Raw genomic sequence first — 24,317 nt, forward strand, 5'->3', positions numbered from 1 at the left:
GTATGTAATAGGACCATAATTTTCTTCTGTGTACAGAATACTTCCAACATCATGTTGTTTCTAAGTCACTTAAACACACATTTAAGTGCATTAATTGCAAGCAAAAGTTGGATTCAAATAGCCTACATTTGGTTTCTAATATAGGCTAAACTGCACTGTAAAAATGACTTTTAGTTAGGTGAATGAGTCTAACCAATGAATTAGAACAACTTGAACTTGAGTAGAAATGGAAAGCTTAAAATAATAGGTAACCACACAGTCTCTTTTGTTTAATGCGTATGCACCAAAATATTACGTCACGACGGTGCACTACTTCTGCCGATTTTGAAAAATGTGCCGTGCGTCATGTTTGTGTAATTGCGATGTGTGTGTGAGGAACAAACAAGAAGAGGACAACAGAGCACCACGTTTGGATGATTACATGAGACATTATGTGCTGCAGACGACGAATCAAGTAAGTATATCTTCATATAAATTATTTTTATTTAAAATAAATGGGATATTTAATTATTTTTGGTAATTGGTAGAGTTATGTTTTATTCCCTGTAAAGTAGGAATAATGAATGTTTATAAAAATGTCATCTATTTTTTAAGCTCAGTGTAAGTGAAGATGGTGCAATCAGGAATTCTGCTGTTTTCTGAAGGAACATCTCCCAGTATTTACCAACATGTTGCCCTGATGATTGAGGTAACGTTAATTCAGCTCTTAGGTGATGCAGATGTGGTCAAAAGTTTGAAGAATATACTGCTTCATCAGGACAATAATTGCCTTTTTTTAATTATTCTACCTCTACCCTCTTACTGCTTAAATTATTAACATTTACTACAAGGTGCATATAAAGTTTAGACCAACTGTGTCTATTTCTTTCAGTCAACTGAACCATTTATAATGGCTGGATAAGTTTTAAAACAATTGTTATTCTTTCTTTCCTCAAGGAATTCTTTTGGACTTTCCTGCCTCTTTGGATCATTTTTCACAGACTCTGTAGAGATGGCGTGCAGCTTCATGACATGTGAAGTTTAGTGCTGATGGAGAGTTTCTGGGACATTGACAGACAGCACATCCCAGCAAGTTCATTTGGAGTTCTTTTTTTAAATTAATTAATTTATTTATTCAAACTTGCATTCACTATTGCTGGAGTAAGATTTTAGAAGAAAACCTTCGGTCCTATTTAATGTAGGTGCTAGTAAAGGTTTGAGAACTAATGGCCTGGTTTCACAGACAGGGCTAAGACTAAGCCAGGATCATAGTTCAGTAAGGACATTTAAGTCATTTTCCTTGACATGTCTTAGAAAAAACATCACTGTAGTATCCCCCCTAAAAAAAACCTGAAAAAGAATATTCTCAGCTCTTTTCAACATTAATAATAATAAATGTTTTTTTTTTTTTTTTTTTTTAGAAAATAAGATTGTTAAAATAATTTCTGAAGGATTGTGTGAATGGAGTAATGATGCAAAAAAATTGTTTGAAAGTCAGCTTTGATTGTCCCTAATAAACTGTTTAACTGCTCCCCAAGTGGATATTAAATTATGTTGTGGGATAATTAAATATATTCTAAATAAACTACAAACATAAAATTATATAGATATATTTCGTCCTCGCATTCTTTCTTCTAACTCTTCCCTCTTAGTGGCACAGCTGACTGAAAGGCTCATTATGCAGCTCATTATGCAGGCCTTTGTCTTCTCAGGTGTAAATCACAATGATATTCATGGTAGTTGACGCCTACTCGCATATAACTTTTACCAACAAAAAGTTTCTTAGAAAATTTAAATAAATATATTGTTTTCTGTAAGTGAGTAAACAAGATGATTTTCACATCATTTAGAAAGAAAAATTCTAGGCTACAAGCTCCAGTTCTCAAAAATCCCGGGAACCAATGTTCTCTATGTGTTTTATTGCCTTATTCAAGTGATTTAACATTTTTACTTTTTCACTAACCATGCATAATATTTTTTTTTCTCAAAAATACAATCAAGTACATACATGCATTTCACATATTATTATAGCCCAGTTTGTGCTGATTACAGTGAGATTAGACTTTACCCATTTAGATATATAAGATATATATTATATTATAAGAAACTGAAAAAAGCACAAATGTCAGGGCATGACAAAACTTCTCCATGCCCCAAAGATACCCTTAGACTCCAGAGGGTTAAGTAACTTGTCGGATTTTACAGTGTAGGTTTCTAAAAGCAAATCTGTGAGGCAATGTTTAAATCTTGCAATCCAGGATTGGTTGGTACATTTTTCATCTGTATTGGATATCTTTGTTGGGATCCCAAACATGGGAACGGTTGGCTCATGATTAAATGCGCATGATTAAAACGAACAGACTTAACTTTTTCTGACGTTTAGAATAGGGCTTGGGTAAAAAAAAAAAAAGATTTTCGATTAATCGTTTTTTAAAATGTAGTTGATTCAAAATAGATTCTCAAAGGCCATGAATCGATTTTTTCCATATTTATTTCCGAAGACACTGATCGCAAGATTAGCGTTAATCTAATTACAAATCTTCTCCACTAGATGTCACCCTCTTATGTGCCTTGTGCGATGTTACCAACAAACCTGTCATTCATTCATTCAGTTTAAAGCAGTGGTTCTCAACCCGCGGCCCATCACAAATTAAAATGTGGCCCACCATATGCTGAACACCATATGCTGAACACACACACACACACACACACACACACACACACACACACACACACACACACAAAACTTATGCAACTCACTTGAAGAAGTTCAAGCAAATGGATACACCATATACTACGCAGTAATCATCCTTAATTGAAGAAATGTGGCAAAACATCTCTGGAGAGAACCTCATATTATTAAATTTGAAAGTGCTTTCCATATTTGGATCAACACAGGCTACATTTTCTGCAATGTCGTGCGTCAAGTCATGCTCCCGTGCGCGTCTTACAGACTGCATCTTAAAGCCTCTATACTTTCTGCGTCCGGTTGTCCGCTATAATCGCCATCGGAGAGCCGAGGCACATGTTCAGGCAGTGTGAAGAAGCCCATTGCCAATCAAACCAATGCAATCTGTCAATAAATAGTATAAAGACAGCGATGTGCAATGATTCTGGGCAATTGTTAGTTCACATCTTTGTTGCAGAGCAAACCATCAGTGTGCGCTTTCGGAAGTATAAATGGAAGAAGTCCGCGTCCGCCATGGCTGTGTCTGTGCAATCTGTCAATAAATAATATAAAGACAGCAATGTGCAATGATTCTGGGCAATTGTTAGTTCACATCTTTGTTGCAGAGCAGACCATCAGTGTGCGCTTTCGGAAGTGTTCGGCTGTGTCTGCGTCCGGATTGCTCATGCGGAAAGTATAACACAGGCTTTACAATCGCAACTTCATTGTGCTGTTACTACATCGAGCCGAATTTCACAATATTGTTCAGCTCCCGACAGAATCAGGTGTAGTAGAATTATGTATTTATTTCAATGAATCTAATCTATTAGATATTATAATATTTAGGCTATAATATTATAAACCAGGTTGGTTTGTATTGTTGACGCGGCCCGCGAGACTTGTACTTGTTCTTCAATCATTTTCCTCCCCAAAAACACGTAGTCCTTACCTAATCTTGGTGAGTAAATGTTTTTCAAATAATAACTAAATATTAATTGAGTCTTAAATGCATAATGTAGACAGAGTAGGCTATATAAGCTAATGTTGGAATTATTTTTTAATTATGTCAGCTGCTATGGCGAAGCAAATCCGGCAGAGCCTTTATCTTAATTAATTTCGTTATTGCCAAATACCCATCTTAATTTAGAATGTATCTTAATTTAATTTTTTAAGAAAGACTTGTTTTTATTGGTGCGTTGGCCTATTTATGCTAAATGAGCCTATACCTAGGGCTATTTATTGATAAAAGGATGTTAAAGAGGACTTATTTTATTTCTTTGTTCAAACTTCCAAGTGGCCTGTTGCGTTAGTCATGTATAAATTATGTTAAAACATGTATAAATGACTCATTCCTGACAAAAGGCAAAAGAGCTGTGTGCGTGCATACATTTGAATAATGTCGGGTTGTAAATGGGTTGGGGCTTTTAAAAAAAGCTGTCAATCAAAATTTACTTGTCGGGCTTAACTTTTAAGGCCAGATTACAGCTCTAATAGAAAATCGAATCGAGAATCGAAATTTAAAATCGAATCAAAATCGAATCGATTTGAGAGCTTGTGAATCGAAATCGAAATCGAATCGAATCGATACCCAGCCCTAATCTAGAAGGATACTGTTTATCTAAAGTATGATAGTAATTTCAATCCTGTCACACATTTTGGTTAAAATGACAGTGTAAAAACCTAACAAATGTGACTACATTCCTTGCTCTCCTCATGATGGCTAACTTAATTAATTAATTAAGTTTTTTTTTTTTGTCTCTTATTTAATTCCAGGAAATCAATGCCTGATTTGGTTTCTGAATAAATATTAAACACAGTGGACTGCCAGATTCTATAATGGTGTTCATTGCATTTAAACGTAAGTATTATTCATTTCCTGTTTTGATTTAGAAAAATGTGAGTTTGAATTTTAAGTACTGACTGAGAATTAAATATATGACAATCGCCTAAGCTTTGGCTAAAATAATACGTTAATTACAGTTGCGGCTCCTGCCAATTCTCTCGGGCCAGGATCTGTTTTTTGCAAAAAACTTTATACTTCAATTTTAGTTTAATAATAAATAATTGAAGTCACATAAATTTCTACACAACTTACTAATAGTGCATAGCTAATTTGTATTACACAGCTCATTTGTATTACATTGCTTACTTACATTACACTAGTGATGCGCGGGTCGTCTCATAACCTGTGGGTCGGGTTGGGGTGGGTAAATAAATTTGACTTTATTTGCAGCGCGGGCCAAATAATTTCATAAAAGTGAGACATGCATGTCGGCATCACTACATTACACTGCTTACTTACATTGCTCACTTTTATTACGTTGCTAACTTACATTAGGTACAGTATTGTTCAAAATAATAGCAGTACAATGTGACTAACCAGAATAATCAAGGTTTTTAGTATATTTTTTATTGCTACGTGGCAAACAAGTTACCAGTAGGTTCAGTAGATTGTCAGAAAACAAACAAGACCCAGCATTCATGATATGCACGCTCTTAAGGCTGTGCAATTGGGCAATTAGTTGAAAGGGGTGTGTTCAAAAAAATAGCAGTGTCTACCTTTGACTGTACAAACTCAAAACTATTTTGTACAAACATTTTTTTTTTCTGGGATTTAGCAATCCTGTGAATCACTAAACTAATATTTAGTTGTATGACCACAGTTTTTTAAAACTGCTTGACATCTGTGTGGCATGGAGTCAACCAACTTGTGGCACCTCTCAGCTGTTATTCCACTCCATGATTCTTTAACAACATTCCACAATTCATTCACATTTCTTGGTTTTGCTTCAGAAACAGCATTTTTGATATCACCCCACAAGTTCTCAATTGGATTAAGGTCTGGAGATTGGGCTGGCCACTCCATAACATTAATTTTGTTGGTTTGGAACCAAGACTTTGCCCGTTTACTAGTGTGTTTTGGGTCATTGTCTTGTTGAAACAACCATTTCAAGGGCATGTCCTCTTCAGCATAGGGCAACATGACCTCTTCAAGTATTTTAACATATGCAAACTGATCCATGATCCCTGGTATGCGATAAATAGGCCCAACACCATAGTAGGAGAAACATGCCCATATCATGATGCTTGCACCTCCATGCTTCACTGTCTTCACTGTGTACTGTGGCTTGAATTCAGAGTTTGGGGGTCGTCTCACAAACTGCCTGTGGCCCTTGGACCCAAAAAGAACAATTTTACTCTCATCAGTCCACAAAATGTTCCTCCATTTCTCTTTAGGCCAGTTGATGTGTTCTTTGGCAAATTGTAACCTCTTCTGCACATGCCTTTTTTTTAACAGAGGGACTTTGCGGGGGATTCTTGAAAATAGATTAGCTTCACACAGACATCTTCTAACTGTCACAGTACTTACAGGTAACTCCAGACTGTCTTTGATCATCCTGGAGGTGATCATTGGCTGAGCCTTTGCCATTCTGGTTATTCTTCTATCCATTTTGATGGTTGTCTTCCGTTTTCTTCCACGTCTCTCTGGTTTTGCTCTCCATTTTAAGGCATTGGAGATCATTTTAGCTGAACAGCCTATCATTTTTTGCACCTCTTTATAGGTTTTCCCCTCTCTAATCAACTTTTTAATCAAAGTACGCTGTTCTTCTGAACAATGTCTTGAACGACCCAATTTCCTCAGCTTCAAATGCATGTTCAACAAGTGTTGGCTTCATCCTTAAATAGGGGCCACCTGATTCACACCTGTTTTCTTCACAAAATTGATGACCTCAGTGATTGAATGCCACACTGCTATTTTTTTGAACACACCCCTTTCAACTAATTCAACTAATTGCCCAATTGCAGAGCCTTAAGAGCGTGCATATCATGAATGCTGGGTCTTGTTTGTTTTCTGACAATCTACTGAACCTACTGGTAACTTGTTTGCCACGTAGCAACAAAAAAATATACGAAAAACCTTGATTATTCTGGTTAGTCACATTGTACTGCTATTATTTTGAACAATACTGTACATCCTTGAAAATCCCTGTTTATATGACTTCCCGGCCTTTGTAGCTACTTGTTTGATGTATAAATTTGGTCTTGGTGTTCATAATTCTTTAATTGCCAATTCAGGGTTTCTGCAGACTTTTTAAGACCTTTTTATGACTATTAGGATTTGAATTTATGACCTACACAAATTGCGATAAATAACTTCAGTCATTAAAATTGCTTTCAAAAGTCTTTTTTTTATTATTGACTTTCATTGAAAGTAACAAGTTTTATTATTTAAAGAGTTATTCTATTATTTCTTAAGATTAAGAACATGAAGCCTTCACCTTCTTTTTCTTGAGTATCAAGAACACAGGAACACTTAACAACTGTAACATTGTAAAGTAACATTGTAAATCAACAATTATTTTATGGAATTACTTTCCTAAATAACAAGTTTTATTGGTGTTTGGTCACAGTATTCAACACCCACAGGCAGGGCCGTAGCTGGGGTCAGCGGGGCCCCGCTAAAGGTTGTACAGTGGGCCCTGTTTAAAATTGTTTAATTTTATGTTCATTCATTTTTATTTATTTGTGCTATTTACACAACGTTTAAAAGTTTTTTTCAAGTTTGTAGGCGTCCAGGTACAGAAACCGAATAATTAAATGTAAAATAGCACTGGATAGTCTTTAATGTAAAAATATAAATATACAATCAAACTTTATTTAGATACCTTGAACATTTCTCACATTATTACAGTTTATTTGCTATTGTTTCTAAAATTGTTTTAAAATATGACAAGAACTTAGAGTTAAACTGTGTCAGAAGAAATTTGTCATCATAATGTCATAACTTTGACAGAAATGTACGTAATGTATTACAGTCAACCAAAACTACAGACAACTGTTATTATGACAATATTTACACAACTACCAATACTTTGTTGACCAATTACCAAGCAGTGCTTCATTTTGTTCAGACTGTGGTGTGAAAAGGTTTCACTAGCAATTCAGAAAAAAAAAAAAAAAAACACATAAGCAATACATGGTGCTTTATAAGGTGCTGAATAATTTTTGGTCCCAATTTTATTTATAGATAGATAGATAAAACAATTATATCTATGTATTTCACTAGTAGTTCACTGTATGCAGATTTTTTGGGTATGTCACAGTTTGCTTATACTCCCTTACATAAATGTATGAGTGTCCTGTACCTACTAGTAAAATATGTATTTCAAAAATTATATCTGGAGTCTGGATAATTTTTGGTTTGACTGTGTATAAATTCTTGTTAAAAATATAATTAATGCAGTCAAGAGCAGTGAGTGATTTTTCTTTCATTTTCTTGGATTAACATTACAGCAGCTAGTAGCTAAATTAGGCGCGGTCACTTTAAGAGATGATGAACGCATATTTTACCTCAACTGTTTACTTTCATTTAAGAAATAACTGAAAAAAAAAGTTTTTTTTGAGCATACTTTCCAAGGCGGGTATTTTGACATATTTTGTATGTATTTGTCGGCACAAGAGTAGAAAGAAGCAAATTTGGTGTACAAGCGTTTTGAGACGCCTTTCTCTGCATGAGCCCTGAACACCTGAACACCGTGGTACTGAATTGGGCTCTTTCACATCCTTTTGTTTGTTCAAAACTGAGATTAATGTTTGTTTGTTCATGTGCAGGAGGGACTGTACATGATACGCGACTCTCTCTCCGCACCGAACACAGCGCGCGAGTAACCAGCTACTCAGTTAAGCTTTTCCGCGACTTGTGTTTGGATGCTTGATACTGATTGTTAGCGACGGGCTTGAGCCAGTGACTAAACGCAACGTCTTCGAGCCATAGATCGTTAAAGGTACATTTTCCCATTGTGATAGCCAGGATGATTTCAATTAATCTAAGCAGTGACTCAGTATGATACAGTATGTTCGGAGTTCGCGCGGGTTTCTGTGAAAGTCCTTCTGACAAGTCTGTATGCTGCCGCATGGACCTTGTAGTTCTGTAATGCTGTGATACCACCCAGATTCCTCATACAGAACTACAACAGGCGAAACGAATGCCATTGCCACTGCAAGCGCATTTTGATGGAATAACAAATTAATGGACTAGTATATCAATTTAAGACGTGGCTAAATGTTTTTATGACCTTGTATGGAAAATCCGGACGTTTTTATGACTTTTTATGGCCTTAAATTCTTATTGTTAAATGTATTACTTTTTATGGCCCTGCGGAAACCCTGCAATTAATCCTTATTGCTACAATAACTGAATAATATTTATTTCCATGACACAATAGATCAAGTTCAGCTGTGAATTTGAGTTGGCATCAGGGTTATCACATTTGATAAAAATATTAAGTCATTTTTCTTTTTTTCTTGTTGTTAAAATTCTAAATACTTTCTAAATATTATTGGATTGTCACTGTTCCCACCAATCCTTGCACAAGTTAAGTTTATGCATGACAAAAGCATGTTAGTGCTATTCCTCCTGGAACTCATTTAGATTACATTGCAGAGAAGGGTGGGTCTCTTGGCAGAGAGTCGATTTGAAAAAATGGTGGAGGGTGTATTGAGTCGTGTTTAGTATAGTATTGCCCATTTTGGCGATTTCTGTCAGACTGAGAATCGCCCGAGTGCTCTCATTAGACTCCCATTTAAAGATATTTTTTTTCAAACTACAATGTACAGTATTGTATTTTTCGACTCAATACACCCTCCACCATTCTTTCAAATCGACTCTCTGCCAAGAGACCCACCCTCCTCTTACTTTGATTGGCCGTGAACCTGAAACAAACCAATCAATCCAACAATGGTAGCGAGTATTAACCAATCAGGGGCAGAATAGGACGAGTCTTCACAGAATGCAGGTGGGATGATTTGCATGAGATGCTGCATTGAAGACAACTCCGAAAATACAGGACAAACCCCGTCCCGTATTGATTCAAAACAGGACACGCTATTTTATTCTCAAATACGGGATGATTCCATATTTTAAGGGACGGGTGGCAACCCTACTCATGAGCTAAATTTCAACCGTCCCAGAAAAGGGTATGAATACGTATACAATGGAACAATTTTTTGTTTTATAAAAAATAAAACAGTTTATGCTCCACCATTATGGTGTATAGATTGATGTGGGGAAAAAAGTAATTTAAAGCAGTTTAACATTGTATACACTGTAAATAATTATTTAATTCATTTTCTCAATAAAATTGTTTCTTATTTTACATCCAATATTAATAAATACATTTAACACATTTGAATTAATTTGAAATAATCAAATTAGATGCTTAGAAGCAACAATTCAAAATGAGTAGAAAAACATGGAAAAATTAAGTTCAATTTACAAAAAATATTGATTTCATTGAAAAAAAAAAAAAAAAATCACACTGCTAAAGAATACTATATTATACATGCCAGGCCAGTAGTTGGCGATCATTAGCGATGGCAAGATGAAGCCTCATGAAGCATTAAGATTTCCAGCCAAGTGGTTTACAAAAGGGTTAATTTCTGGAAACTTCATTTGCACACAATACCACCTGGCCAACAAGAGTATAACAATCAGATATATTACAGACAGAAGTGTAAAGTCCAGGAGTCAGAAAGTAAAATTCCTGGCATATTTTTGTTCCACTCATGAACTCAGCAGCTGATTTCATCAGAGGAACCAAGTCATTCCTTCCAAGTCACAAACAACTCTCAAGTTAAATCCCAAGTCCTCAAACAGTTAAAGTTAATGAGATAATTAAGTGACTAATTTAATGATGATTGTGCATTAGTGATTAACACCTGCTGTTATTGAGAATTACAGAGGATTGGATGATTTATTGGTTAAAATGATGCCACCATCATGGAGATCAGTGTTTGCTTTAGTTGGGCTCTTGACCCTTTTAATAATTCAAAGTAATTTGCTTTTAAACACTTGCGGCTGTGTTACATAGTAAATCTAAAAAACAAAAACAAAAAAAAACTCCATATCTACTACACCACCTCGGGGGGAAGCCCCCCGGGCCTTGACCATTGTGTAGACAGTATGTTTGCCCCCACAGTAAATCTCCCAGGAATATACATACACTGCCATGAACGAGAGGTGTTTATCCTGGGACCACAAAAGGATCTGGGGTGCCAGTTTGCACAAGGGGCACGAACGCAGATCTCTCTGGTGACTGATATAACAGACCACTGATGTGTTATTGGTGCACACCAACACATGGTGACTTCTCAAGTCTGGGAGGAAGTATTTCAATGCTCGATGCACAGCTAGCATCTCTAGACAACCGGTATACCATGTCAGATGGCGACCGCTCCACAGACCGCTGGCAGGGTGGTCACTCATGACCATACCCCAATTGGTGAGGGACGCTTCTGTTGCTAGTGTTGCATGGTGACAAAGAGCTTCCAGCACCAGGCCCTGATTCAAGGACCAAGGTTTCTTCCACATGTCTAAGGCACGAAAGCATCGCTGCATGACATTGATAATTCAAAGTGGGTTTCTCCTTGGGCAAAAAAAAAAAAACATGGTCTTGAGCCACCACTGTAGGGGTGTCATGTACAGCAGGCCAAAAGGTATCACGTTGGACGCAGCTGCCGTCAGACCTAATAGTCTCTGAAACTGTTTGACAGTGAGTGATTGGCCTTATTTGACTCTCTTGACTGACGTGTGGATTGACTCGATCCGAGCAGGAAACAGTCGTGCTTTCATCATGCACAGCAAAATCTTAATTAAGTGTTAATTTAACACTCTGAGTGTGGACACATATAAAGACTGAAGCAGTGTTGAAGTTAATAAGATAATTAATAAGTTAATTGACTTATGATTGACCATTACTGAAGACACCTGATGTTAACAAGCAGAATCACTAAACGAGAAAATCACAATTTGTATGTCACCATTATAGTAATCAGTGTTTGCTTTAGTTGGGATCTTGGCTTGTAACTTTTAAATTTTCAAATTTGAGTGTTAAGCCAAGAGCAAAAATAATCAAGTGTTGATAATTATGTTTTAATGTAATTGTTGCTTGACCTTAATCACTGAACTCATTTACAGTCACTTCTCATCGATCATTATTGATTGTAACAGCTTTGGTTCCACAAGGAAAGAGTCTGTGTTTTTATACATTTTGTAGGCATCTCTAGAAAGTGATGCTGATTTTTTTTTATTTTTTTTTTTAAGAGTTTTAATTTTAGGCACACACAAATAACAAGAATCAGCATATGAATCTTCATTCTTTACGTAGAGCTAACTTTTAAAAACATGTCATATTGTTGCAAAAATGCTGAATCACTTTTTTATCCAATTAATTTATGTACACAGTAAAGAAACCTGAACCCAGGCATTCAAGTCACCCCGTGACAATTAGTCCAAAACCACAATCAAATCCATAAGATCACCTTTGCTGTGGTCTATCTGTCTGTTATAACTCAGTTACCACAGCCACACAAAATATGGAGTTAATCGCTGAAGGGTCAAGATCCCAACTAAAGCAAACACTGACCACTATAATGGTGACATACAAATTGTGATTTTCTCGTTTGGTGATTCTGCTTGTTAACATCAGGTGTCTTCAATAATGGTCAATCATAACTCAATTAACTTCTTAATTATCTCATTAACTTCAACTCTTCTTCATTGTTACTTTTAACACTGCTTCAGTGTTTATATGTGTCCACACTCAGAGTGTTAAATTAACACTGGAGATTTTGCTGTGTGGTTGAATCCCACACGGCGCCTAGCTAGGTGGTTCTCTGAACTGGAGAAAGTACACTTTTCTTGGCGTTTAGTCTCAAACCCAGTTCCCCCATGTGAGCGAGAATGACATTTCAATGTCGAACAGCCATGTGCTCTGATTGAGCTAGAATCAACCAATTGTTGATATAATTCAGAATATGGATGCCCTACATACGCAAAGGAACCAGAGCCGCATCTACACATTTCGTGAATGTGTGGGGTGAGAGTGCAAGGCCGGAGGGAAGTACTTGATATTGGTAAGCTTTGTCACCGAAAGCGGACCTGCTTGATGGTGAGCATTTTGAACTTCAGTGACATAACTGAGTGGTTCAGCTGACGTAAACCTAAGATCGGATGCAACCCCCCATCCTTCTTTGGAACTATGAAATTCCAGCTGCAAAACCCAGACTCCCAGTCTTGTGGAGGGGCCACCTGGATGGTGTCCTTCCTTAATAGGGTATTCACTTCTTTTTCCATAACCAGAGCCTGCTGGGAGCCAACTAGTGTCAGTCTAACCCTGCTGAATATTGGCAGTGGATAGCCAAACTGAATGCAGTAGCCTTTTTCTACTATATGCAGGACCTACTGAGATACATTTGGCAGTGGTTTCCACGCTGCTAAATAATCTACTAAGGGAATCAGTCTCTCGAGACTGACCTCTGGTGTAAGAGGCCCCCAAAGGGGCGGCGAGCGTCTCAGCTCCGCTACACTCACTGGCGGAACTAACTGAGAGCAGCGAACGGTGAACTCGGGATGCAACGCTCTGTTTGCATGCGGAGGGGGCTGCTCCTGCCCAGCAGTCCCTCCAGTACATTAAACTTCACAAGTTAAATATATTGTATTATGTTCCTCAGAATTCAATGCAATCAAACAATCAGACAAGTAAACACGGTCTGAATTGTGAGAAAGTACACATTGAAGTGAGATAATTGTCATTATATTCCTCAGAATCTAATGCAATCCAACAATCAGACAAATAAACCCGGTCTGGATTGTGATAGAGTACACATTGAAGTGATATATTAACTTCTCAAAGGTAGATAACTGTCATTATATTCCTCAGAATTTAATGCAATCAAACAATCAGACAAGTAAACACAGTCTGGCTTGTGATACAATTCACATCGAAGTGATATATCTCCTCCTTAACAAACAGAGCTTAAATATCCAGACAATTGGTCGGGTGTGGAAAGATTCACATCAAAACTGAAAATGATGTAATACACGCGTTGCCTCGGCAGCATGCGAATAGCTTAGTCACAAAAACAACATTAATCCCCTCAGATTCACAGTAAGAGGAGGAAGAACCACAGGCTTCCAAGCCTTGAGAGTGAGTTCTAGATCTAGGGAAAACGGGTGTAGATAGGAAGAACCGTCTCCAACCCATCAACCAGAAATGTGCACAAGCACACTGCTCATCAATGCTGCCCGTATAATTTTTGGGCATAATAAGAAATTTAAACTAAGAAATTAAGAAAGGCAGAGCGTCGAGCGCCTCGGCGAAAGCGGGACCGGCACCGTGAGGAATGCTGGCGAAGGCTCACTTCTCGAAGAGAGCCCTCCGGGATCGAAGCGTCCGCATGTGAGATCATACACAGCGTGCTTTGTTGTTCTTGTGGCTGTTTTTTAGTTGTTATTTAAACTTACTTCTTTTTTTGCTATTTGACTCATTTTGAATGGTTAATTTCTAAGCATCTCATTTGATTAATTATAAATAATTATAATGTGTTAAATGTAACTAATAATATTGCTTGTAATCTGTTGCCACAGTTTTAATGAGTAGATATATAGTAATATATATCACTTTTTACAGTGTACAGCATGCATAACATTAAAACATTATATTAAAACACACACACACACACACACACACACACACACTTGTAGAAATGTGGTAATATGTCCTTGAAGATAAATGTGGCCACGAGATAATTTTGTCATGGTAATGGCCACAAAATAATATCACATTCCCACAAGCTAATGTAATGTTCCTTCAAATGAATATCTTGTGGCCACAACAAAACTAAGTAAACCGACCATGTCACCTTTGGGGTACCGTTAGATTGTGATAAAGCAGCTTTACAATGATAAATAGGAAAACAGTGTGTCAATAATACACACAAAATTCAATTCTGCTGTAGAGCAGCTCCAAAAAGAGGACGATAGTAAACTGTCAACTCACAGTAATGTGGAGCAACGTTTTGATTGAGTAAAGAGTTTGTCTTGTGTTTGAATAGCTCCTTACTCTGATTTTTAGATTTTTTTTTATTTTTTATAATTGCATTTCTGGTGCATATCAGTCCTAAAGATCTGCTTTGAAAAACGTGTAATATATGTGTGTAATGTAAACCAATTCTCATAGTAGAAAAAAAAATTACTATTTTTCTTTGTTTTATGCCAGGTGGTGTCTGGTCACTGTTGACTGTCATCTCTTTAATAATGTGTAAGTGTAAGCCGATAGTTTTTTTCAAACACATGTCTGCTGATCCTTTATAAAACCATTGAACTTTATTAAAAAATGTATGCCGTCGGTTACATTTATTTCTTAGCACTTTCACTTTTAAACTCTTTAATTAAGAATATAACGCAAATTAACAGACCAGTTAATCTCACTTCCAAAATGCAATCTAAATGCATACAAATCTAAATTAAATATTCAGAAAGTATTGAATGCATTTTAAAGGATTGATACAATACAATAAAAGCAAATCAACAGTGTAGTCCACAAATCCTTCAGTTTTGCAAAGGGTTGAAAAAACAGTGCAAACTTGTATGTTTCACAATAATTAAAATGTGCCAAACATGCTGGAAATTCACCTGGCATTGTATCTCTGTTTTCTGACTTTGATCACATCTTTCTCATCCTCAGGTTTCATATCCACAACTGCTACTGAACCAAGAGCAGCCATTAGTCCAGTTATTAACTGTGAGCTTAATAATGGAACATACATCTGCACTGGTGCTCAGTATCACATGTACTGCAACACAGGAATGCATCATTTCAGCTACCAGAGATACCAAAACCAAAACCAATACCAGTGCATAAGTAATGACTGTATCTGTGTTAGTAATAATGACACATGTACATGCTACTTTAATACTTCATCATGCTTCTGTGATATATTTAGCAATAACATCACTGCCCCTACAGCAGTTAGGCCAGTCTATGAATGTGTGCATTATAATGACCTGTACATCTGCACTGGTGCTCAGCATCGCATGTACTGCAACACAAGTGTACATGATTTCTATTACAGTAGATACTATTACCAGTGTATGAATGGTAACTGTTACTGCATTGGTGATAAGAACACCTGTAGGTGCTACAGCAGCACTTTGTCCACCTGCTTCTGTACAAGCAGTACCACTATTTCTGCAGCAGTTAGTCCAGTGTTTGACTGTGCACTTTATAACGACACTTACATATGCACCGGTGCTCAGTATCGCATGTTTTGTAACATGAGAATGCATTATTTCAACTACCAGAGATATAGAAACCAAAACAATTACCAGTCCCTTTGCATTAGTAATAACTGTTACTGCATTGGTGATAAGGACACCTGTACATGTTACAGTAGCACTTTGTCCTCCTGCTTCTGTGAGAATTACGGCAATGACATTGCCATTCCTGCAGCAGTTAGTCCAGTCACATACCCTGACTGTGTGCTTTACAATGACAAATACATCTGCACTGGTGCTCAATATCGCATGCACTGCAACACAAGAATGCATGATTTCTTCTTCCAGAGTTATCAGTACAAATACCAATACCAGTGTGTGAATAATAACTGTAACTGCATTGGTAATAAGGACACCTGTACATGTTCTAGTAGTACTTTCTCCTCCTGTTTTTGTGAGACTTATGGCAATAGCATTGCTACCACTGTAGCAGTTAGTCCAGTCTATGACTGTGTGCTTTATAATGACACATCATACATATGCACCGGTGCTCATTATCGCATGTTTTGCAACATGAGAATGCATTATTTCAACTACCAGAGATATAGAAACCAAAACAATTACCAGTCCCTTTGCATTAGTAATAACGGTTACTGCATTGGTGATAAGGACACCTGTACATGTTACAGTAGCACATTTTCCTCCTGCTTCTGCAAGACTTATGGCAATATCATTGCTCTCGCTGCAGGAGTTAGTCCAGCTTATGGCTGTGAGCTATATAATGGCATATACATCTGCACTGGCGTTCAATACCGCATGTACTGCAACACAACAGTGCATGATTTCTACTATCAGAGATATCAGAACCAATACCAGTATCAATGTGTGAATAATAATTGTTACTGCATTGGTAATAAGGACACCTGTGCATGCTACAGCAGCACTTTGTCCACCTGCTTCTGTGAGACCTACAGCAATAACATCACCATCCCTACAGCAGTTAGTCCACTGAGAGTCTCTCAATGTGTGCTTTATAATGACACATACATCTGCACTGGTGCTCAGTATCGCTTGTTCTGTGACACAAGAATGCATAATTTCTACTATCTGAGATATAGATACCAAAACCAAGACCAGTACCAGTGTGTGAATAATAAGTGTTACTGCATTGGTAATAAGGACACTTGTATGTGCTCTAGTAGCACTTTTTCCTCCTGCTTCTGTGAGTCTTTTGGCAATAGCATTGCTCTCACTAAAGCAGTTAGTCCAGCTTATGGTTGTGTGCGTTATAATGACACATCATACATCTGCACTGGTACTCAGTATCAAATGTACTGCAACACAAGTGTACATGATTTCCATTACGATAGATACCATTACCACTGTTTAAATAATAACTGTAACTGCATTGGTAATAAGGACACTTGTACGTGCTCTAGTAGCACATTGTCCTCCTGTTTCTGTAAGGCATATGGCAATATCATTGCTCTAACTACAGCAGTTAGTCCAGTCTATGACTGTGTGCTTTATAATGACACGTACATCTGCACTGGTGCTCAGTATAAAATGTACTGCAACACAAGTGTACATGATTTCCAGTACAGTAGATACTATCACCAATGTATGAATGGCAACTGTTACTGCTTTGGTAATAAGGACACTTGTTCATGCTCTAGTAATACTGCATCCTCCTGCTTCTGCACAAATCGCAGCAGTAGCATCACTGTCCCTGCAGCAGTTAGTCCGATATATGACTGTGGGGATTATAACGAAACCTACATATGCACTGGTACTCAGTATCGCATGTTCTGCAACACAACAATGCAGTATTTCTACTATTGGCGATACAGAAACCAAAACCAATATAATTATGTATGCTATGGTTATAACGGTTACTGCTTGGGTAATACGGACACCTGTACATGCTACGGCAGCACTTTATCCTCCTGCTTCTGTGAGCCCAACATCTCCATCCCAACCACAATCAGTCCAACTACTGCAGGTGTGCATGTTTCTAGACTGGAATTTTGTGTTTGATATCCCTATGTTTATGATGTATTGAGGAATTCCTTTATTTCAGGTGTGAGTATCACACTGCAAGATCAATACGTGGTAAGCTGAATGTTTACATTTACACAGTGCACAAAGTCTTTCAGTTTTTGTTTTTTTATAAAATTCAATTGTGATTTCAGAGTCAGACCTCCAGAGGATATCTTCAAAATCATACTGAGCAGATAGAGTACATTACAGCTCAAGAGCTGTCTTCATATGTAAGTCTTCAAGAGAAAAAAATCTACAATCATTGAATTAAATCAATTGAATATATGATTGATGTAGCAGTGCAGTGTGAATGGTTCTCTTAGCATTTACAAGTACATTAACTGTTCACTAAATTAGACTGTGATGGACATGTTGACGGTGGTATTCAACACTTCAGAGAGGATTTTAGAGTCATCTTCATCAGAAAACTCAACTGAACTAGCCTTGATTGGAAACCGTGTGTTACAAACCAGTGAGAAACTCATCTCTACATTAGTGAAGCCGACAGATACAAATGCCAGTGTCAGTTTTACTCTTCCTGCTGTAGGTAAGTGAAGACACAATTATTATTATTGATCATAAATATGTGATGTCAGTGACTTTTTATAGTCTAGAGTAGGGATCCTCAAATCTGGACCACAAAATCCACTTTCCTGCAGAGGTTAGCTCTAACCCTAATCACACATACCTGAACATGCTAATCGATGCTAATCAATGTCTTTTGGATCATTAGAAAATCACAGGCAGGTGACTTTTATCAAGGTTGGAGCTAAACTCTGCAGGAAACTAAACTCTGCAGGACCTCCAGGACAAGATTTGAGGAACCTATCTAGAGAGCAGCGATGGGTCAGACAGCAACACTGATAAAAGCAGATACAGTAACTCTATAATTGTGTAAAGTTACAGATGTTTTAACAGAGAGCAGCAAGCGCTACCGGTATATTTTTATGTTGATGTCAAAGGTCAGTATTTTGCTTCAAAGTCATCCAGCAATAGATAGAAATGTCTTGAAAACCCTTATCCCGAAAAGCCATGAACAAAGAAAATATTAAGCACAGGTTCACTTACAGTGAAGTTCATGATTTGTGGAGAGCATGGTGTGTTTGTGAATATTTGCTTCCTTGAGCATAAAAACAATCAACATTCACATGGCATTACCAAAAACTCAAAAGATAAAGACTGAAAGTCAGTGCAGTTTATGTTGGTGCTCACTTACAGTGTTCTGTTTTTGTGTTTAATCAGAGGTGGAAGTCTTCATGGTTGGACCACAGGTCACCTTAGAGAAAATCCCTCGACTCAACACGACAAATTCTTCTGTGGACATCGATCTCATTGGGATTGCCAGGAACAACAATGGAGGTATGTGAAATGTTTCTTTTTTGATAGTTTTAAATAGTATTGCATGTACTGTAGTTTTTGTTTCTGTCACTCAGGATCAGCTGCTGTGGCTTTCATGAGCTACAACACGATGGAGAAACTACTGAAGCCAGACTTCTTCAACACATCAAATGACACAGTTAAAACCATGATGTCCACTGTGATCTCAGTTACTCTTCCCAAAACCACCAACACTAAACTCACCAAACCAGTCAACTTCACCTTCAGACACATCAGAGTGAGACAGTGAAATGTTATTTTTTTTTTGTTTTCTGAGCACTGATGAGCATCTAAAAACATCTTATAGTTCTGATATATCCTGCCTGATCCTTCATCTTTTTCAGGAGTTTGATCCCAGTGGTTCTCTGTCCTGTGTGTACTGGAATATCAGCGAGTGGATTGTAGATGGATGTTCTGTTTTACAGACCAACAGCAGCTACACTGTGTGTTCCTGTGATCATCTGTCCACATTCGCTCTTGTGCAAGTCAGCCGCCCACCTTGTGCAAATCAGCCACCCACAGTCACCCAGGTATGAAAGAGAACAAATTATCTCAAAATACTGAAGCACTGAATGCACTATCATAATTCAAATCCAATCTACATTAGATGATTGGCATTTACTGTATAGTGAATACTAAGAACAGCACATATTTTGAACTCAGGTTTTCAGCTCAAAAATGGATCGGGTGATTTGGGTGTGTGTGATCGTGGGGCTGGTGTTCTTCAGTTTGGCCCTGTTGACCATTGCCCTTTATAAGAGTCCTGTGCGTGATTGGATACGTGGTTGCATTGTGCTGGGTCCTGAAGGCTACAACAGGAAAGAGTGAGTTTATTTATTTATGTAAGAAATAAATAATATTTCTTGGGGCATATGTAACATCTGGTAAAAATACAAAGTTACATACATTCATCATCTGGCTGACTACATATTGTATTAATTTTTCTGAAAAATCCTATCATAAGCACACAAACCGACAGTCACCAATTATAAGCTACTACTATTGTAGAAACATAATTTTCTGTGAAGTTGCTTTGTAATGATTTGTATTGTAAAAGGCGCTATACAAATAAATTGAATTGAATTGAACATACAAAATGTAAAAAGTTCATATGAAATAGTATTTCAACACTGGCTGAGTGTGTGGTTCTTGGTTGCTCCTGGATTCTGGGTTTTTTCACTATAATGGCAGTAAAGTGCTGGAGATAAGGAACTTTTTCAGTTGTTTTCACTTCTTATTTTGGTGATCTCTGAACTTTAGAGAGGAATGTCAGAATCAGTTTGTTTAATCTGTTACTTTAATCTATTATTTACTTCCTGTGACAGAATGTTCAAATGAGCCAAAACTGAAGTCACTTTAAGAAAAGTGATTTCACTCTGTGGCCATCCTTCATGCTGTGTCCTCTCGGGCATGCGAGTGCAGCTCCTATTTCTTTGAATGGGGAAACATCAAATTCTCCAAAACTGTTCACTAAGATTATGATTCAGTTTCATATTTGAAATCACCAATGAAATCTAAAAACAAATACTTCATAAATGTATTTTATTATGCTCTAATAGCATTAAAAAAGCTTATTTTTTTTCAGGCCAGACCAGCGCGTGCACAGTCATAGCGTGTTGTCTCAGAATGCTGACGTTTCTACAGCAACCAGTGCTTCTAAAGGCAGCTGCAGTGATGTGATGACTTTATCAATCAGTGATTGGCTCTTATATTGAGAAGGCGGGGCTATTCCGTCATATTCCACGTTATACTTTCTCCCATTCACAAGTAATAGGAGTCGTTGGTATATCCAAATTCTTTGTCCAAATCTATTAAAAACTCCAACTGTCAAAAATCTAAATTTAAACAAACACAAAATGCCATTGATCTGCTGTCTGTCTGCACAGCATTACTCCTTTCAAATGTCAAATTCTTAAGCATGGCTTTCTCAGGCCAACATCAGAATTTCAAATATTTTATATATAAATTTTTTTCTGTTCCAGTCTCTTTTAAACACTTTTTCTTACCCGTTTATTATCATCAAAATCTATTCTGCTCAGTGAGTTTCCGAGGTTAAATTGATCTCATGAATCACTCAGCTCCTCTCGTCTCATTCCTCTCCAGGTTACGCTGCAGTGAACGAAGTGCTTCAGATGCTGTGGACTCAAACCCAACTTCAAAAGTGTCCCAAAAAACACAGAGCAAAACCTGTTAACCCTAGAATGCATGGACAAAAATCAACACATATGCATAAAGGGGGTCAAATTGTTATTAAAGATCTTCCTAGAAAAATAGGTGACATTGAAATAGCTAAAATAATTGATGGCACAAATGTTTTAATATACCAAACATCTTTATTTGTCCACATTTAAATATATGCATTACAAACAATGCATTTTTTTTTTTTTTTTTTTTTGCAGCTGTACTTTTCCTAAATACACTCAGAACGTATTTAGATGTACTGTAAAGCATGTTCTGGACTGAACCTTCACTCCCCACATTTCTCATATATATATATATATATATATATATAATGTTTTTATTTTTTAAATTATTTTTGACCAAGTAATACAGTAACTCACTCCTCAGACCCAACAAAGATTCCATTCAAGCAAAAACAAGAGCTGACCAGCACCAGCAGATGCAGGGGTAACACACTGATCAGACAAAACAACATATTTCTGTTGCCATCTGTTGGTTCAGTGTGAATTGTGATATGGTCTCAGCTTCTTTCAGCTTCTTTCATATATATATATATATATATATATATATATATAAGATTCACATTTCTTAACAGCTGTCAATATTATTGATGTGAAATAAGTAATTATATTTTAATCTAATTTAAGATGTTTTGGTCGAGGGAAAATATATGTTTACAGACTAATAGTTTTAGTCACTTAAAATTAAAGCTGAATATATAATGCTAGTAAATATATACAATATATACAATTATACAATTATATATATACATATCATACTATATGATGGCTATATGTAGGATTTTCATGGTGGAGGGTGAAAAGCTTATTTTTACAGATTTCTAACAATAATCAAATTTAAATGATTTCAAACAAATGGAAAATCCATAACCTATTTCACGTGTGCATGGTAAAGGGGAACTAATTAGCATATGGCTTCATGGTTATTTAGTTGTAAAGTTATGTAGTTTTAGATCTTGCACAATTATATTTTTGTTTATTAAGCTTGGAAAGCTGTTTATTCAGCAAGGAACCATTTTACATTTTATTACTTTATTCATATGCCTCATACAACATATGAATAGGTTTTTAGGTGGAAGGGAAGCATTTAAAGTGAATCTGCATTTATGTGACTTGATTTTTGTTACAAGATACAACTACATTTTCCTGTATTATTGTACTAATGTATTTTGTTACAAATATCTTAATAAAATACGAAATGATAACAATAACTGCAATTGTAAACATGTTGTTTTCTTTCATGATTTCAGAAGAATACACCAGTTATTCAGGATTTCTTTATTTAAAATGTAACACAAATAACCTTTAGAACTGTATGCAGAAATGTCCTATCATTTTTTTACAGTATCAGTAAATAAACTGAGTTATGGGATGGATGAGACCTGAAATGTCAATTTATTGAGGATGTTAAGTGGGGGATGTCGGGAAGCTGAGAAAGACTATGATCAATTACCTGCAGCTAACGACGTTACAGAAACCTTCACTGTCCACGCGGAGTCATCGGATTCAAACTGTTAAAAGCCTGATTTTGATTTACACATGCTGTAGAAGGTCACTGAAAATCCACTTTATAGGAAATGAACATGTCAGCAATTGTTAGGTATACATGTGTGTTTTAAATTTTAATTAGTGGCCGAAACAATGGATTTTTATTTAAGAAAAAATAAATAAAAATAAAATAATGAATAAAGAAAAAAAATGTGATTTTGTGATGTGATAATTACATTTGTCAACACACCTTGTTGCAGTTAAACTTTTAGGTTCACACTTTCTATAATAAAACCTTTAATCTTCTTGTAGATTTTAATGGTGGTTGGCATTCAACTTCTAAGTGCATTACCATCACCTGCTGGTTAGTGTGGGCCAAGTTCGCAAAACCCTTTTCCTAATACCCCCATCACATATATTATTTTATCTGAATCAGTCATTATCAAATAAAGTATTCAAAAATGAATAAATTCCTCATATGAGTCCCTCTGTATTAGGTTTATCAAGTCAAACTTCTTCTTAATTATTATCAAATTACAAACCATCATTCTCCTTTCACTATCATACAGTGGACATTTTATTATAATGTGTTCAAATGTTTCCTCTTCATTACAATAGTCACACTTTGCTGTTTGATGTTGTATTATTTTATTCAAGGTACTATTAATTACTGCATGTCAAAATCTAAGTCTAGATATAACTGGGTCTCCTTTTCATTCTACCTTTACCCACATTTCTTTGGATGTTATAAAACCATCTTCCTGTTCTTTCTTCCTCCCATTGTTTCTGCCATCTTATTTTAAAAAGTTGGTTAATCTCAATCTTACTTCCAGGGTCTATTTCTGGTTGTCCTGTCGCGTCCTTAGCACACTTCTCTGCCATTTCATTTCCTTTTATTTCAAACCCTAAATCTAGGTCCAACTGCCTTTTTTTTTTAAATAACAGCCACATCACTTCCTGTGGAAGCTGCCATTTTGATGTGATGTCAGAGGGGGGAGAATTTAGGAACAGTTGTTTTGCCACTTAATTTGTTAAACTCTTAATGGTTGTTGTTTTACTTATTTCTTTTACCATTAATTCTGGTTGTGTTGGGTGTATATATTATTTAATTTGATTGTTACAAACCTTTTTTTCTCTGTTAATGGGGCTTTATTGTTCTGATTTTGGATTGAGCAGTGATGCACACTTGGTCCATTTGGTTTAGCCAAATAAGCAAATTCTTGGTGTTTTATTCTCTTTCTTTCTGTTTTATTTCTTTTTTCTTTTTATTTTTTACAGGTTTTATTTATTGTTTGTTTTCTCATGCACTGTAATTATTTTTTCACCTTCAAATAAAACACTGTTTTTGTAATATTGCACAAAAATTTTGTACAGACCGTTATTTTCTTTTCCACTCTAACTAGTTGTCCTCCTTACAACCACAATATGCAAGTAACTTGAGTTCTAGACACTTCATGTCAACATTCAGTGACCTGGGCCATGTGCCCAGGAGGAAGGGAGGTGGCTT

General features: G+C 36.4%; 1 protein-coding gene across 1 annotated transcript; it reads left to right on the forward strand.

Annotated features, from left to right (window-relative positions):
• The first annotated feature begins 14,712 nt into the window (after window positions 1-14,712).
• On the forward strand, window positions 14,713-21,591 carry LOC113081134 (uncharacterized). Its single transcript, XM_026253170.1, has 10 exons — window positions 14,713-14,748; window positions 15,175-17,706; window positions 17,785-17,816; window positions 17,897-17,974; window positions 18,102-18,291; window positions 18,987-19,103; window positions 19,178-19,359; window positions 19,466-19,651; window positions 19,785-19,945; window positions 21,225-21,591. The coding sequence occupies exons 1-10, from the start codon at window positions 14,745-14,747 to the stop codon at window positions 21,313-21,315; spliced, it is 3,573 nt and encodes a 1,190-aa protein (XP_026108955.1). The 5' UTR covers window positions 14,713-14,744; the 3' UTR covers window positions 21,316-21,591.
• The last annotated feature ends 2,726 nt before the right edge of the window (window positions 21,592-24,317 follow it).

Source organism: Carassius auratus, unplaced genomic scaffold (assembly GCF_003368295.1).
Source record: "Carassius auratus strain Wakin unplaced genomic scaffold, ASM336829v1 scaf_tig00033242, whole genome shotgun sequence".
Taxonomy (NCBI): Eukaryota; Metazoa; Chordata; class Actinopteri; order Cypriniformes; family Cyprinidae; genus Carassius; species Carassius auratus.

Coding starts and splice junctions, on each gene's coding strand:
- LOC113081134 (XM_026253170.1), top strand. Junction 19,652..19,784: donor AGCCACCCACAGTCACCCAG/GTATGAAAGAGA, acceptor TTTTGAACTCAG/GTTTTCAGCTCAAAAATGGA. Junction 19,946..21,224: donor GAAGGCTACAACAGGAAAGA/GTGAGTTTATTT, acceptor ATTCCTCTCCAG/GTTACGCTGCAGTGAACGAA.